The following is a 12,848-nucleotide window of genomic DNA, read 5'->3' as shown; positions in this document are numbered from 1 at the left end:
TTTACTGGTATCGCATAACTAGTAAACTAACAGTGGATATAAACTTGCAGTGTACTCTCATAAACTACAAAATGGGCTTGAAGTATATAGCAGTACTTAGAAGTTCACTTAATTCACTGTATAGTTACAGAACAATATAAAACTTAGATGTAAACTAGTTGTGCACTCAAAGTTGACTAATCTTCCACTAAAAGTATTCTCAGAGGTGTAATTTTATAAACTTAAATGTGGGACAATTCAGTCCCAAGAAGTATTGAAGAAGTACACTTGCAAGTATGCCACTAGTACTTACTACATGAGATTAGTGTACTTACTACATGAAGTAGATAGAGCGCTGACGTCACGCCCCTTCCAGTGGACCTCATGGGACCTTATTTCAGAAAAACTTTGTATGGCAGTGAACGGAGAGAGACAAACCATTTCTTTGGATCCTGTTTGAGTCGTGTCATGAATCACTGATACGATGTTTTTCAATTTAAAAGATAATTTTCAAGTTTAGAAGTCGCAGTTTGTCATAATAACTAAATAGAAGACGTGAAGACGTGAAGTATACTTCTTTTTAGCGAGGGAAAGTGAGCTGCAACACTAATGCAAATAATTAAAAGTGTACAGATTGTAAAAACCAAATCAAATATCCCAGTTACATTTCAGGTAAATATTAGTGAACTATGTGACCCAGAAACAAAGAGTTTCACAGAACTGTGTATCATAATATGATTCTACCTGAAGCTGACAGGCCTCATATTAAAAATGGGAGCGAATGAAAAAACATCCAGTGTTTTTCAGCCGTCTTATTTGTTTCCTACGGGAGAAAAAATGAGTAAACAAGTAAATTAGATATTCACTGAACAATTTTTTATAAATTGCTGGTGCAGACAATAAACTAATAAATGAACAAAGAGCTCTGTGAGCCAGCATGTCTGTCTGTCAGTGTATACAACAGGACACTATAAAGGGATGTTATCTGTGTGTACATGCACTCCACCTGCATAGGAGCGCTGCGTTCTTTATTACTGACAGGAAATGGCCAGAGGGCGGTTATCAGTCACTTCCTGTTTGAAGTCCCGTCAGATCAGACAGAGACACGCTTTATAACTGCGCCTCACTACAGCGCTGTGTAATCTCTTGTTTGTACACGTCCGGCTGTCCGAGCCTATAACTTCATATTAGCTCGGCGGTGGACAGTCGCCGCTTCCTGCTTATGTAGTCCAACATCCCCTGGGTTTTTAATTGCTTTATCCCTCCCTCCTATAAAGCACTCGTATTTGATGAAACAGTGTCCCGTCACAGAAAAGGATATTTAACCTGGATGCTGCCTGCGTCCTGTTCATTTTATACCCAAAGGTCACAGAGAGAGCATGTCTGTGAAACATGCGGTTACCGTGGTTAGATCTCTGAAAACATCAAACTGTTTTTCTCGTAAACAGTATGTGACTCACTATTGGAGGGTTTCTGCTCGAACAGGCAGGAAATCATTCATGTCATCTCAGGTAAATGTGGTTCTGGTGGCACTTTTACCTATGTTTATTTTTAAAGATGTCCTAATTGTTTGTCGACTATGAAACACAGAAGTCTGCTGCGTAATGTTCCAGTCCTGTAGGTTTATGTTATAGGTGTGATTATTCCTCCTCTGTTTTTCATGTTTTGTCTCTGTGGTTGTCTCTAAACACTGAAGATGTTTTTTCCGACATAAAACCTTTGTTTTAGAAAATATCTCTGTACACATGAGAACCTAAAAATGATCCCAAGCTCTCAAACGAGCTTGCCAGGCCAGTAGGTGGCGATAAAGTCTACGTCAAACACCAGAGAAGAGCATTCGGGGCTCATTCTGAGTGTGGGTGTGGTACGACAGTCCTGCAGTTTTCTTCCAATAAATAATCCCAGGGAGAGTTAACCATTCACTGTTGCTGAGACTTTATTGCAAAATAAATGTAATAGTAAAACGAGAAGCAGTTCAACTGTAGCGTAGCAGACGCCCATCAACAGCAGACGCGTTCATGGTGCCCTCATCACCTCTGGAGGGTCCACGTATATTCATGCAGTGAAGAATAACAATGTGATAATTTTCTTGAGTCAAATAACTAAATGAATGTTTTAAAAACCTCCTTTGAGTGATGTAAATGAAGACGAGGCTGAAGAGAAACCGGTTCATACAGGAGGTGCCTCTTTTTCTTCTGGGTTCTCGTCCCAAAGGCGGACTGTTTAACTTCCAGGCACCAGAACAGCATTCACTTGCATCTATATCAAGTGTAAACCCTACTGTGAGGTCACCTGTTGGTTTGTGAGGTACTGTTTTGCATTACGGCCATCGCCATCTTGTTTTTTTTGAAGCCATGACTGACCATATTTGGATGAGAGGTTGGAGCTGGGGAGGATCTTCTGATTCGATCTGACTGAGAGCTTGTCAATCACAGAGTAGTCAAAGCTGGGACCATGATTTACAAAATGAACATCACGCTGTGATTGAGGAAACAGTTTACTGAGGCAATAAATCAAGTGAGACGAAGGGTCATTTTCTCATAAGCTTACATGCAATCAGACTGCTTTTTAAAACCAGTACTGTCTCCCTCTGTTGGCCATCAGAAAAAGGGCAGGTTTAAGGCACTTCGGCATCGACTTCGCTTTTCAGACACTGACACTCCATCCATATTTTAGACAATGATCTGTGTACTTAACAATAATGACTTCCCTAATCAGAGGTCACATGGACTGTTTGCTGTTTTGCAGCCTCGACTCAGACGTCGGAGTTTCCCACTGAAACATATTGAACCTGAGCTAAGCGCTTAGTCACCTAGATAAATATGCTGTAATTGCTTTTACAGCACGGCACACTTGGTTTGTTTTGTCTTTTTGGTTGCTCTTTATTTAACTTGGAATGATCCTCCAGCAGAATCAGCAGATAAATAACTGACAATAAGCATCGCAGAGGGTACCGACATACTCTAACTCGTCTGTTAGCCACAGTTGTAGCTCCAACCCTTCATTCTGTACATATTTTTTGCATGAAATAAAAAAACAAGCATACGCCCTGAAAAACACATTAAAGTCAACAACTTCTCCAGATCTTTCATGGATGGGGAGATTCCTCGTATTTCTGAGCCCGGGAGGGTCTCTGCTGAGGACCGTGAGGAGCCTCTCCACACCTCAGGAGGTGCAGCTTCGCCCTGATGTTCCTGCAGCAGTGGTCCAACATGCTTCTGACGGCCGCTGAGGAGAAGTAGAAGATGAATGGATCCAGGCAGGCGTTGAAGGTGCTGGAGAGCAGTGCCACGTTCCTCCATTCCTCGCTCTCCCGACGAACAAACCCCACCACGTGGGAGGCGTTGTAAGGCCCAAAACAGACGGCGAATACTATCAGCGTGCCGAGGGCGAGACCGATGGCACGCAGCCTCCGTCGCCTGCCGATGTTTGGAAGACGGGTCATGATGAGGATGAAGTTGACGTAGCAGAAGCAGCAGATCAGGAAGGGGATGCAGAAGAGAACGATGAAGAGCTCCAGCCGGACTTTCACCAGGATCTCCAGCTCGTCATCGCTGAAATCCAGGTAGCAGGTGGGTGGTGGAAGGGCAGGGCTGTTGGTGGTGCTGCCATTGTTGTCAGCCCATTCACCTTTGCTCCACTGGGCGTAGGGGATGATGTAGACAAAGCTGAGGTTCAGAGAGGACACCAACCAGAACATGATGCTGGCCACCACGGCGTAGCGAGGCCTGCGATACAGGGAGTACCTGAGCGGGAAGGCGACGCCCAGGTAGCGCTCCACGCTCACAGCAGTGAGGAGCAGGGTGCTGTTGTAAATGGTGACGTAGAAGATAAAACCAGTGAAGGGACACAGCGGGTAGGGCAGCAGCCAGGCCATACCATCATAGGCCTCCTTCATTTTAAACGGCAGGAACGCCAGGAAGATGAGGTCGGAGATGGTGAGGTTGAGGAGGAGGATGTCTATCGGGGTGGCCTTGCGATGCACCTTGCGGCAGAAGGTGCAGAACGCCAGGATGTTGGCGGGGACCCCCATCAGGAAGGTGACGAGGTAGACGGCAAGCAACAGGCGGCTGCACAACATGGCGGCTGCTGACACCAGGGACGAACTCTCAGACACTAGATACAAGAAAACATGAATTATGATTTTAAAAAGCAAAACTGAACAGTTCTGACCGACATTATCTGTCTGACTGTGAGGACCAATAATGATCACAGCAATATCTAACGTTTTATCACGTTTTCAGCCAGAATAGCGGTGAGACAGAGAGCAACGTTCAGACTGAAATACACTTCAAAAAGAAATAAAAACACAATAAATACAAAGTGCTTCTTGTTTGTAATAAGCAGATAAATCTCTCTGTCTAAAAATAACTATAGTATACTTGGTAAGAAGAGTTTTTGCAGTGTTTCCACCTCTCCTGGCAGTGGTTTGGATGATGGACTGGAAAACATGACCACATTTCACGCATCCTGGCTTCCTGGTTATCTGAATGAACTTTTATTGATCCGCTATTAAATTATTTATCAGATCTTTTATTGCCCTACGCCCCCTCCCGCTCCCTGATATCCTCAGATGCGTCGTTCCTCATTGTTCCAAGGTCTAATTTGGGATCAGGTCTCACATGTTACAAATGTACGTGTTGTAAAAAGGCCGAAACATTTCCAGAGACAGCTGCGCACTGAAGGTTTTAGTATACGTTACTCAAATAGGAGCAAATCGTTGAGATGTTGGGGACTTTTTTCAGCTGCAGATTTATTGCTCTAGTGACTAATAAGACTTGTTTGTAGGACTGATTAAAATAAATTACAAAACCTGTTCACCATTATAAGTATACACAGTATAAGGATGTGGCTCATTGACTTGTTTTAACCATTTTTGGATCTATGAGACATGCAGGGAGGAAAATGCAGTATGAGGCTTCGGATACATCGACTGTACTGTACTGGGTTGCTGGTTTTAAGGTTAACCGAGGTATTTAAAGCAGACGGTTATCATACAGGGTAGCCCTCATTTGCTCAGCTGGGGTAACTCTGCTGTATCAGTGTTTTAAAAAATATATATAATATTCAAGTTTATAAAAAAACCTGTTTTGAAAACTGTTTTAATTCCTTTAAAGGCCATTGAGACAGGGTATAATAGTGTAATATCGTGTACTGTGATATTTTATGAGATGGTTATCACAGCATGAATGTCTTTGTTGCAGCCTCGCTCACTGGTAGGATCGATTCATTGCTAATAGACTCTTAAAATCTTTGAATTACAACATTTTCCTCAGTTTTACCTGCAACACTTTCTTACCAACCTAATTTAAAAAATGAGAAAACAATTCAAGTTTTATGCACTTCACTCAAGTACTTTCTACTTCTACTCCCCGGCATTTCAGAGTCAATATTGTACATGAGTACCACTAAATCTGTTTGATAACTCGAGTTACTTTGCAGATTCAGATGAATAATACAAAATATAATCAACAAATATTATTATTAAGTGATTTAATATTATGGATTAGATAAAGTGATTCCCAGGGTGAAATAAGCAGAAGTTACCCGGCAGCATACAGTTAAACATTATTGTGATGTTTGTATTAATACATCAATAATTAGAATTCAACTGTATATTTTATATTATTATGAGATGTTTTTTTCTGCAATGTAGGTACTTTTGATGACTTTTTTGTATTGTAAGTATATTTTGATGCTCATGCACTTGAATGAAAGACTTTTTCTTGTCTTAGAGAATTTCTACACTGTGGTTTTTTCCCTTTCAATAGACAAAAGTTTTGAATATTTCTTCCTACACTAGAAACGTTACATACGGTCAATAAATCCCATCCATGCTGCTGAAAAGAAAAAAAAATATGTGACAAACTCACCTCAGTAAATCTCACCCGACCCGACTCTCCATCACTGTGCGTCTGTCCTCTCTGATGCTGAAGCGCTCTGGCAGCATGCTTCGCCTCCCGGCAGCAGACTGTTTGATCAGATCAGAAGACTGCACTTAATAACACGTCCTACTGAATAACTGCTATCTCGCTCTCAATAGGGGAAATTTAATAAGCCTCTGGAAGCAATCTTTGTTGTCCGCTCTGTCCAAACATCATCTCCCAGCAACCACTCAGAAGGTCGCCGTGATGTAACAACTTTTCGTGTGAAAGGTCCGGACAGTGACAAAGTGAAGGGCAGATGCTGCGTCAGTTCAAGATCATAAAAGAGGCAGATTGAATCTGTCTGCTGTGCCCACCAGAGGGCAGAGAGCTCAGCTGCTCTCTCCAGATTCCCTCTGAAGAATTGCAGCTTTTATTTTGTTTTCACAACCGTGTTTAAAGAAATATGAAGTGACTGTAAAGGGGAAGTGACACCTTCCTTTGTTGGTTTTATTTACAGATGAGTTTGAGATGAACTCCTGCTGCCTTCATCACTTGTGAGGGTATAACTTTTTATAAATGCAACATAATCAATTTCTGTAGCTAAAAACATGTATTTTGTTAATGGCGGTTCTGCATTAAAAATAAAATAAAAATACCACAATTGTAAATAATCAAGGAAGCTGTAAAAGTGCTTAACTGATCAAGAAACACTTTAAAACTATTTAATGATTACAAATCAAACCAAACGGCACAAATAAAAGATACTTAACTGAATCCAATTTTATGCTACTTTTGCACATTTTGACAATTGTTGAATAAAGTTTCAGAGTTTTGTTAAGAAATTTTGACAGTTCACTGTATAAACCAATTATAGGCCACCATTCAGGGGGTATACAACTTAATATATCAAAGGAGACAAAATTATACACGTAATCTAAAAAAATATATATCAATATAAATAAACAAATAAATAATTGATAATAAGTTGTAAGTTTGGGCAATTTACAAAAACATTGATACATAAAAAAATAGAAATAAAAATAAATTCAAATCAGCTGACCTACCTGTGATCTGTTAACACTACTGACATGATTTCCATCAGTCACAGATGAGTTCAGTCTGCAGCCTGTGGATCCACTCAGCTCCACTGTGGTCAGTCAGTCAGTCAGTCAGTCAGTTTGTATCGCAGCACCTCCCACCAGCCCCGTTTTTATACCGTCTATCTGATGGACGACAAACCTGGGAGCACTCTGCAGCTCGGTGCCAAATGACGTCTGGCTGATCTGCACGGGTGCAGGTTGAACATTAGAGACACATAAAGACCACACACATGTTTACAAAGTGGTTCACGCGCAAGTGTGTAAATACAGTAGCCCAATACCCATTCAGTGCATTTATCTTTGTCTTCCAAACACGAGGAGAGCAACCTGTTTTAATCTCAAAAATATGATTCAATAAAAGTTTATGTTTGGTTTTCACTCTGCATTTTTTGTATTTTTTTTCTCCTCATCACCTTTTTGATTTTGACATGTTATTGTTTCAGTGGTCTTCCTCCAGATTAGTCCATGTTTCAGCACGTCTACCCTTGAAAATGTTGTAAATTGTGTTAAAGATTTAGTTTTGTTACATGTTCATGTACATGTCAGCATAATAGTCTTGCCTTTTCTGTATTTTTCGTCCCATTGAGTGCTTTGTTTGTGTATATTTGATCAAATATTGAGCTCAGTCAGTCAGTCAGTCATATGGTCAATATGAATCCAGAGCATGAATGGAGCCTCCGTGGTGGGAGGAAAAAGAGGTAAAAAGCATGGCATCCTTTTTTTTTTTTTTTTAAATGTAAGGCTCCACAGAACTTACAAGTCTCTAGGGAATTATCCAATAAGTTGTTTGCAAGACAGTTAAGTCTCATGATTGATTGTTTTACGGGTGGCATGGTACTCATGAACGCTAAGCCCTTTTGGAATCGCTGAGCAGTTACGCTTCGTCACTATGACGGCAGTTTGCAGACTTCGTGACATCGGCCCAGGATGTGACACAGAGCGACCAGTACCAGACTCACAGTGTGGGTAAAAAGTTGAGACTTTGAATGTGATTGTTGACAGTTTGGTTCAGTCTAATTACTACTTTAATTATATAGAAGCCTATTGAAGCCAAAAAAATACATGTTGGATGGACAACAAGGCCTCTTATATTCAGTCGGGGTTCATCTTCAGTACATGTAGCGTTCAGTGTGTGTCTAAAGGAGCGGGCATCATTTTATGCCCTCTGGCAGCCATGTGGTGATTAATCATTCAGCGAATGTGACGTATAAAACTGATAAGCGCACCAGTAAAGATATAGATCTTTCATTCAACTTGAAAAATTGGCTTTTTATACCTGAGTCAAGCATAAGAACAATATACAATGTATCTCAATATAATCTGATTCTGAAAATAGCAAAAAAACATCTCTCATTTCAGTCACCCAGGAATCCTGCATATTGAGTATTTTGTGGATATTTTGTGCAAAAACTTTTCATTTTTAATTTGGTTTATAGTTGATTTAGAGTTTATACTTATATATTCAATTCAAGACAGATAATTCATGAGAAAACTATTTAACATTGTCGATGCTGCTGAAATTTTGTAGAAAAATCATGAGCGCAAACATTCAATCGTTACGTTTATCTTTTCTTTTTACACTATTTAATTTAAAAACTCTCTTTTATTTTTGGTATCATGACTTCATCTTCCAGCTGAATGCAGGTGTATGTTGTAATACAACTATAAATATTCATTGAATGTATTTTAACATTTGTTTAATTCTTTAAAGAAAACAGACAGAAAACACAATGCACTTGTAAACATCACACTTTATTTTGAAGGACACTTTAGAACATTTTACTAGTAAACAGACTAAACTGAGAAAGTAATTAAGATGTTCAGCAACCAATCAAATAATGCACAATCATGTTATCAAAATGGATAATGAATCTCTAACTTATAGGTGAGAAACCTTTATTCCTCAGTAGTTTAGCACGTGTGCAACGAATAACATCTGTTCCAGTTTGGTGAGCCAAGACAACCATTTTATTAGCTGAAAGTCAAAATATTTGCCGTTGGAAAGGTCGGCTCACAGGTCCACTGGATTTAAAACACTTTTCAGAAGAGAACATGACATATTTGAAGTGATTCCCTTGTTACAGCTTTAAAGGGAAGCCAACAGACACCAGGTGGAGCCATTTACAACCGATGACGTTCACAAACTCACTGTTTTCAGAGTGAATTAAGGAGTCTGACAAAGACAAACGAACACTTTTTCAGTTTCCTTGGCCAAACACATGGATTTCCAGGTCTGCTAATAGTCCAAGTGTGTGAAATACAAGAAAAAAAAGCATAATGTGTCACTTTATCATCAGCAAAAATATTGATATAACATGAGATACATTTCAAAATCATCCGTTTTCTTTAGAAACATTTGATCTGAAGAAAAAAAAGGAAGTTGCGAGCTGATGACACAGTGTGATGTAGCTTTGATGAAGCCATTCTGACACAGCGACATTAAATCGATTGATTGATGGTTTCGTCTGTTAGTTGAAGGCAAACTGAATCTGAGGCAGATAACACGGGTGGTGCTAGTTTTTCTGGGGCATACACAAACAGCTTCAACCAGTCTGTCCGTGAATGATTTATCCTATTTCTCAGACATGTTAACCAAGTAATTCGGTCCAAGTCTCAAGCAAGTCCAATGTGATTTTTTGTCAAGAGACCTTAGTTAAGGTAAGTCAATCCCAAGTCTTTAACCTCGAGTCTTTATTTTCTGTCATGACAAGTTGCAAGTCATCTACACAGTCACTTGGGTTGACTCGAGTCCACATCCATGTTTCTCCTTTTGGATTTGTCACGATTACTTGAAGTCTCCACCCGCTGTGGAGACTCCTGACTTACTTTTGTCCCCTCTGCCCCTGCCTGGCTCCTCTCAGATAGTGAAGGCGGTGCCTTGACCTTTGCAACACCATTTACGCTACTGAATCGATGCTGAAGTCCCTCAATCCGGCTGAACTGGCTCTGCCGTCCACAGATTCTACCCATGATTCCCTTCGACACGGCTGGCGACAGCATCAACATGACGACAGGCTCCAGGAAGACATTAAAGGCGCTCGTCAGCATAGCGTAATTCCTCCACCAAACACTCTCCCCCAGCACAAACCCCACGATGTGCGAGGCGTTGTAGGGTGTGTGGCACGCCACAAACACAGCCAGCGTGGCAAGTGCAACAGTCAGGACTCTTCTTTTTCCCACAGGGCGCAAATTTGAGTGCCACACCAGGGTGACGCAGCGTAGGGTGCAGAAGGACGTCACGATGAGAGGCAAAATAAACAACATGATGGCCATTTCCAGGCGTAGAGGCAGCAGAACCTGCAGCTGGGAGGCGTTGAACTGGTTGTAGCAGACTACGTTGTCGCCCTTAGCGGAGACAAAGTTACCTCCTCCTTCAGCCATCAGAGCAAAACTGAGGTGGAGGAACACCAAGACCCACAAGGCAGCACTGATGAAGCAGGAGAGTCGAGCGCGGCGGTACCTCTTGTAGATGATTGGGAATGCGATGCTGAGGTAGCGCCCCACTGTCACAGCTGTGATGAAGAGACAGCTGCCATACAGTGAGGAGAAGAGGAAGAAGCTGTAGACGAGGCAGATGGGTGCTGGCAGCCTCCAGCCCTTAAGCAAAGTCTCCATCGTCTTGACGGGCAGCCAGGCAACAAGCACCAGGTTGGACGCGCACAGGTTGAGGGCGTAGACCGCGTTGGGTGTGGCACCATGCTTGCGGGCCTTGCGCACGTACACAAACAGGACGAGCAGGTTGGCGGGAAGGCCGAGCAGAAAGGTGAAGGTGTAGACAAAGAGAGCAAAGCAATCTTGGTAAGCCACAGCCATCTCTTTCGTTTAGGATGGGAGTCCAAGAAGTAGGTAGCGCTGCCTCCAGTTTACCATGACAAGGATGAATCTTTAAGCAAACTCAAGCTGATAGGGAGCAGATTATTTGACAAACAGTTTGGTGGATCATCGTCCTCGTATCCTCTCTCTTTGTGGCAGTAATGTCCGTTTCCAAGCTGGTAAAGGAGCCGCTGCGGTGCGAGGTTTGTCCCTTCGTCATGTCCGCACTCAGCTCTGAGACAAGTGACAGCAAAAAAAAAAAAAAGAGGCGGTGGCCACAAATGTGCTGATGTATGTGGGCACGAAGGGGGCGAGGTGCACACGACATCATGACCGATAAGGAGATGCATCCGCTCATGCAGAAGCAGGGGGGCATTTAGCAGGCACCAGGCTGCCTTAATTGCCCTCTCGGTGGAGGGCTACAGACAGGTAGCATCTGGGCCCTTAAGTGAAATGATTCAGAATAATTCAGCGTGTCAGGAAGCACATGGCCGTCCGCTCAAAGCCGAGGCTGTCTAAATGAACTGGAGGGCCGGGCTGTAAAGTCATAAATGCGATGAAGTTGATGGTCGATGCGAGGACAGGATGGGTTGGGCTTGTTTGTGGCACTTCTCACAGTTTTATGGCGGAGAATCAGTTATTAAGCGTGTGTGTATGTGTGAGAGGAGAGTGGGCGTGCCATGCAAACGGCTTTAGGTGAAGAAAATGGAGCAGAAAATCACTGTGATTTGTTGCAGAGGCATTTTATTGGAGCAGAATGATGGATACCAAGAAATGTTTTTCCAAGACACGACCTGCAGCAGGTCAAAACATGGCTGCTATCTGTTTGACTAGTCTATTGATCCACTGTTCAAAACAAATGTGTGTGTGTGGCGGTACTCCTCTGATATCTTGAAATGAATGTTTGCTAAGTATTGACTGTATATTTACCTCGTTTATTAGTTGAAGTGAAATTGACTTATTTTTTCTGTTTGTTTTCAGCAGTCTCAAGAGATTGCAGTGGGTATTTCCCACACGAAGGCCAACTAACTGTAGCTTTTAGGAACACAGGTTTGATGCTCTCAATAATTAATTTAGCTAATATTGAAAATATTAATAATATATTTGTCAAAATAACTGATTTTTTTGGCCACTTGGGGGCAGCAGAAACAAGTTGTAAACGCCTGATGAATAAAAATCAAATATTCACTCTCTTTTAGCTCTGTTTTTGGTCTCCACCACCTCCTGAGGGAAAAATATCTCACTCTTTAGCTGCTAAATGCTCCACTGTGTTCACCAGCTAGTCACTAACTGTGTCTGTGCCCCATTAGGCGCTAAGCAGATAGTGTACTGAGGTTTTTAACACTTCTTCTCTGATATCGGCTGCCTGCAACAAAAACAACACTATTGCTGTCTTTCCATCACATCTGCCAGCCTGGCTCCACTCAGTTTGACTCGGCACTGCAGCCCCACTCGGCAGGGATTTGCGTTTCCACCACAACTGGGCTACCAGTGATACGCTTGTCCCAAGGTCCATCACTGCTGCGGCTCGGCTCAACTCAATAAAACTGGTGATGGAAAAGCAAATCAGAGTGGCGCAGCACAGTGCGGCATGGATGTTTGAGTCTCATTCCCAACAAATAACGACTGTATTTGGATTTACTGCTGTTGTTGTAACATATGATAATCTGATTATTCCAAACAGAAAATGAATCTATTTTCTTTGACAGAGAGGAGAAATGGACCAAATATTTCTTAGAAAACACATCTTTCTCTCCCGTCTAAATCCTGTAGCAACTCAAACAAACACATCTATTTGAAGACTTTACAACTGAGGCAGGTGAGAGAGTTATGGGGGTTTATTGTCTGAGGGATCATGTTTAGTGCCTGTTTACCAGATTTTTTATCTAAACCGCGCATACTGTATGAGTCAAAGTTCACATCATTATCACCGTCTTCATGCTCCACACAGCGTCAGTTGGTCAAACAATATGACAAGGCCAAACAAAGCCGTTAAAGCTAATGGGCGATAAAAATAATAACCTTACCAGACATGAACGTGAGCACTGGTGAACTGTTTTTAAATTCTTAAAGAAGCAACCTTAAATGC

The 12,848-nt window shown here is 41.8% G+C and overlaps 2 protein-coding genes across 2 annotated transcripts; both read right to left on the bottom strand.

Moving 5' to 3' along the window:
• Nucleotides 1-2,018: 2,018 nt before the first annotated feature.
• LOC311273220 (free fatty acid receptor 3-like) lies at nucleotides 2,019-5,981 on the bottom strand. Its single transcript, XM_084380168.1, has 2 exons — nucleotides 5,853-5,981; nucleotides 2,019-4,095 (listed from the first exon to the last, which is right to left on the bottom strand). Exon 2 carries the CDS (start codon nucleotides 4,058-4,060, stop codon nucleotides 3,068-3,070), a length of 993 nt encoding a protein of 330 aa, XP_084236294.1. The 5' UTR covers nucleotides 4,061-4,095; nucleotides 5,853-5,981; the 3' UTR covers nucleotides 2,019-3,067.
• Nucleotides 5,982-8,679: 2,698 nt separating this feature from the next.
• LOC311272830 (free fatty acid receptor 3) lies at nucleotides 8,680-12,780 on the bottom strand. Its single transcript, XM_084379530.1, has one exon. It carries the CDS (start codon nucleotides 10,757-10,759, stop codon nucleotides 9,677-9,679), a length of 1,083 nt encoding a protein of 360 aa, XP_084235656.1. The 5' UTR covers nucleotides 10,760-12,780; the 3' UTR covers nucleotides 8,680-9,676.
• Nucleotides 12,781-12,848: the final 68 nt, after the last annotated feature.

This window comes from Pagrus pagrus (genome assembly GCF_965226575.1).
Source record: "Pagrus pagrus genome assembly, chromosome: 17".
NCBI lineage: Eukaryota > Metazoa > Chordata > Actinopteri > Spariformes > Sparidae > Pagrus > Pagrus pagrus.
The sequence above is the reverse complement of the archived record's forward strand: the minus strand, read 5'-3'. Positions and strand labels throughout refer to the sequence as shown.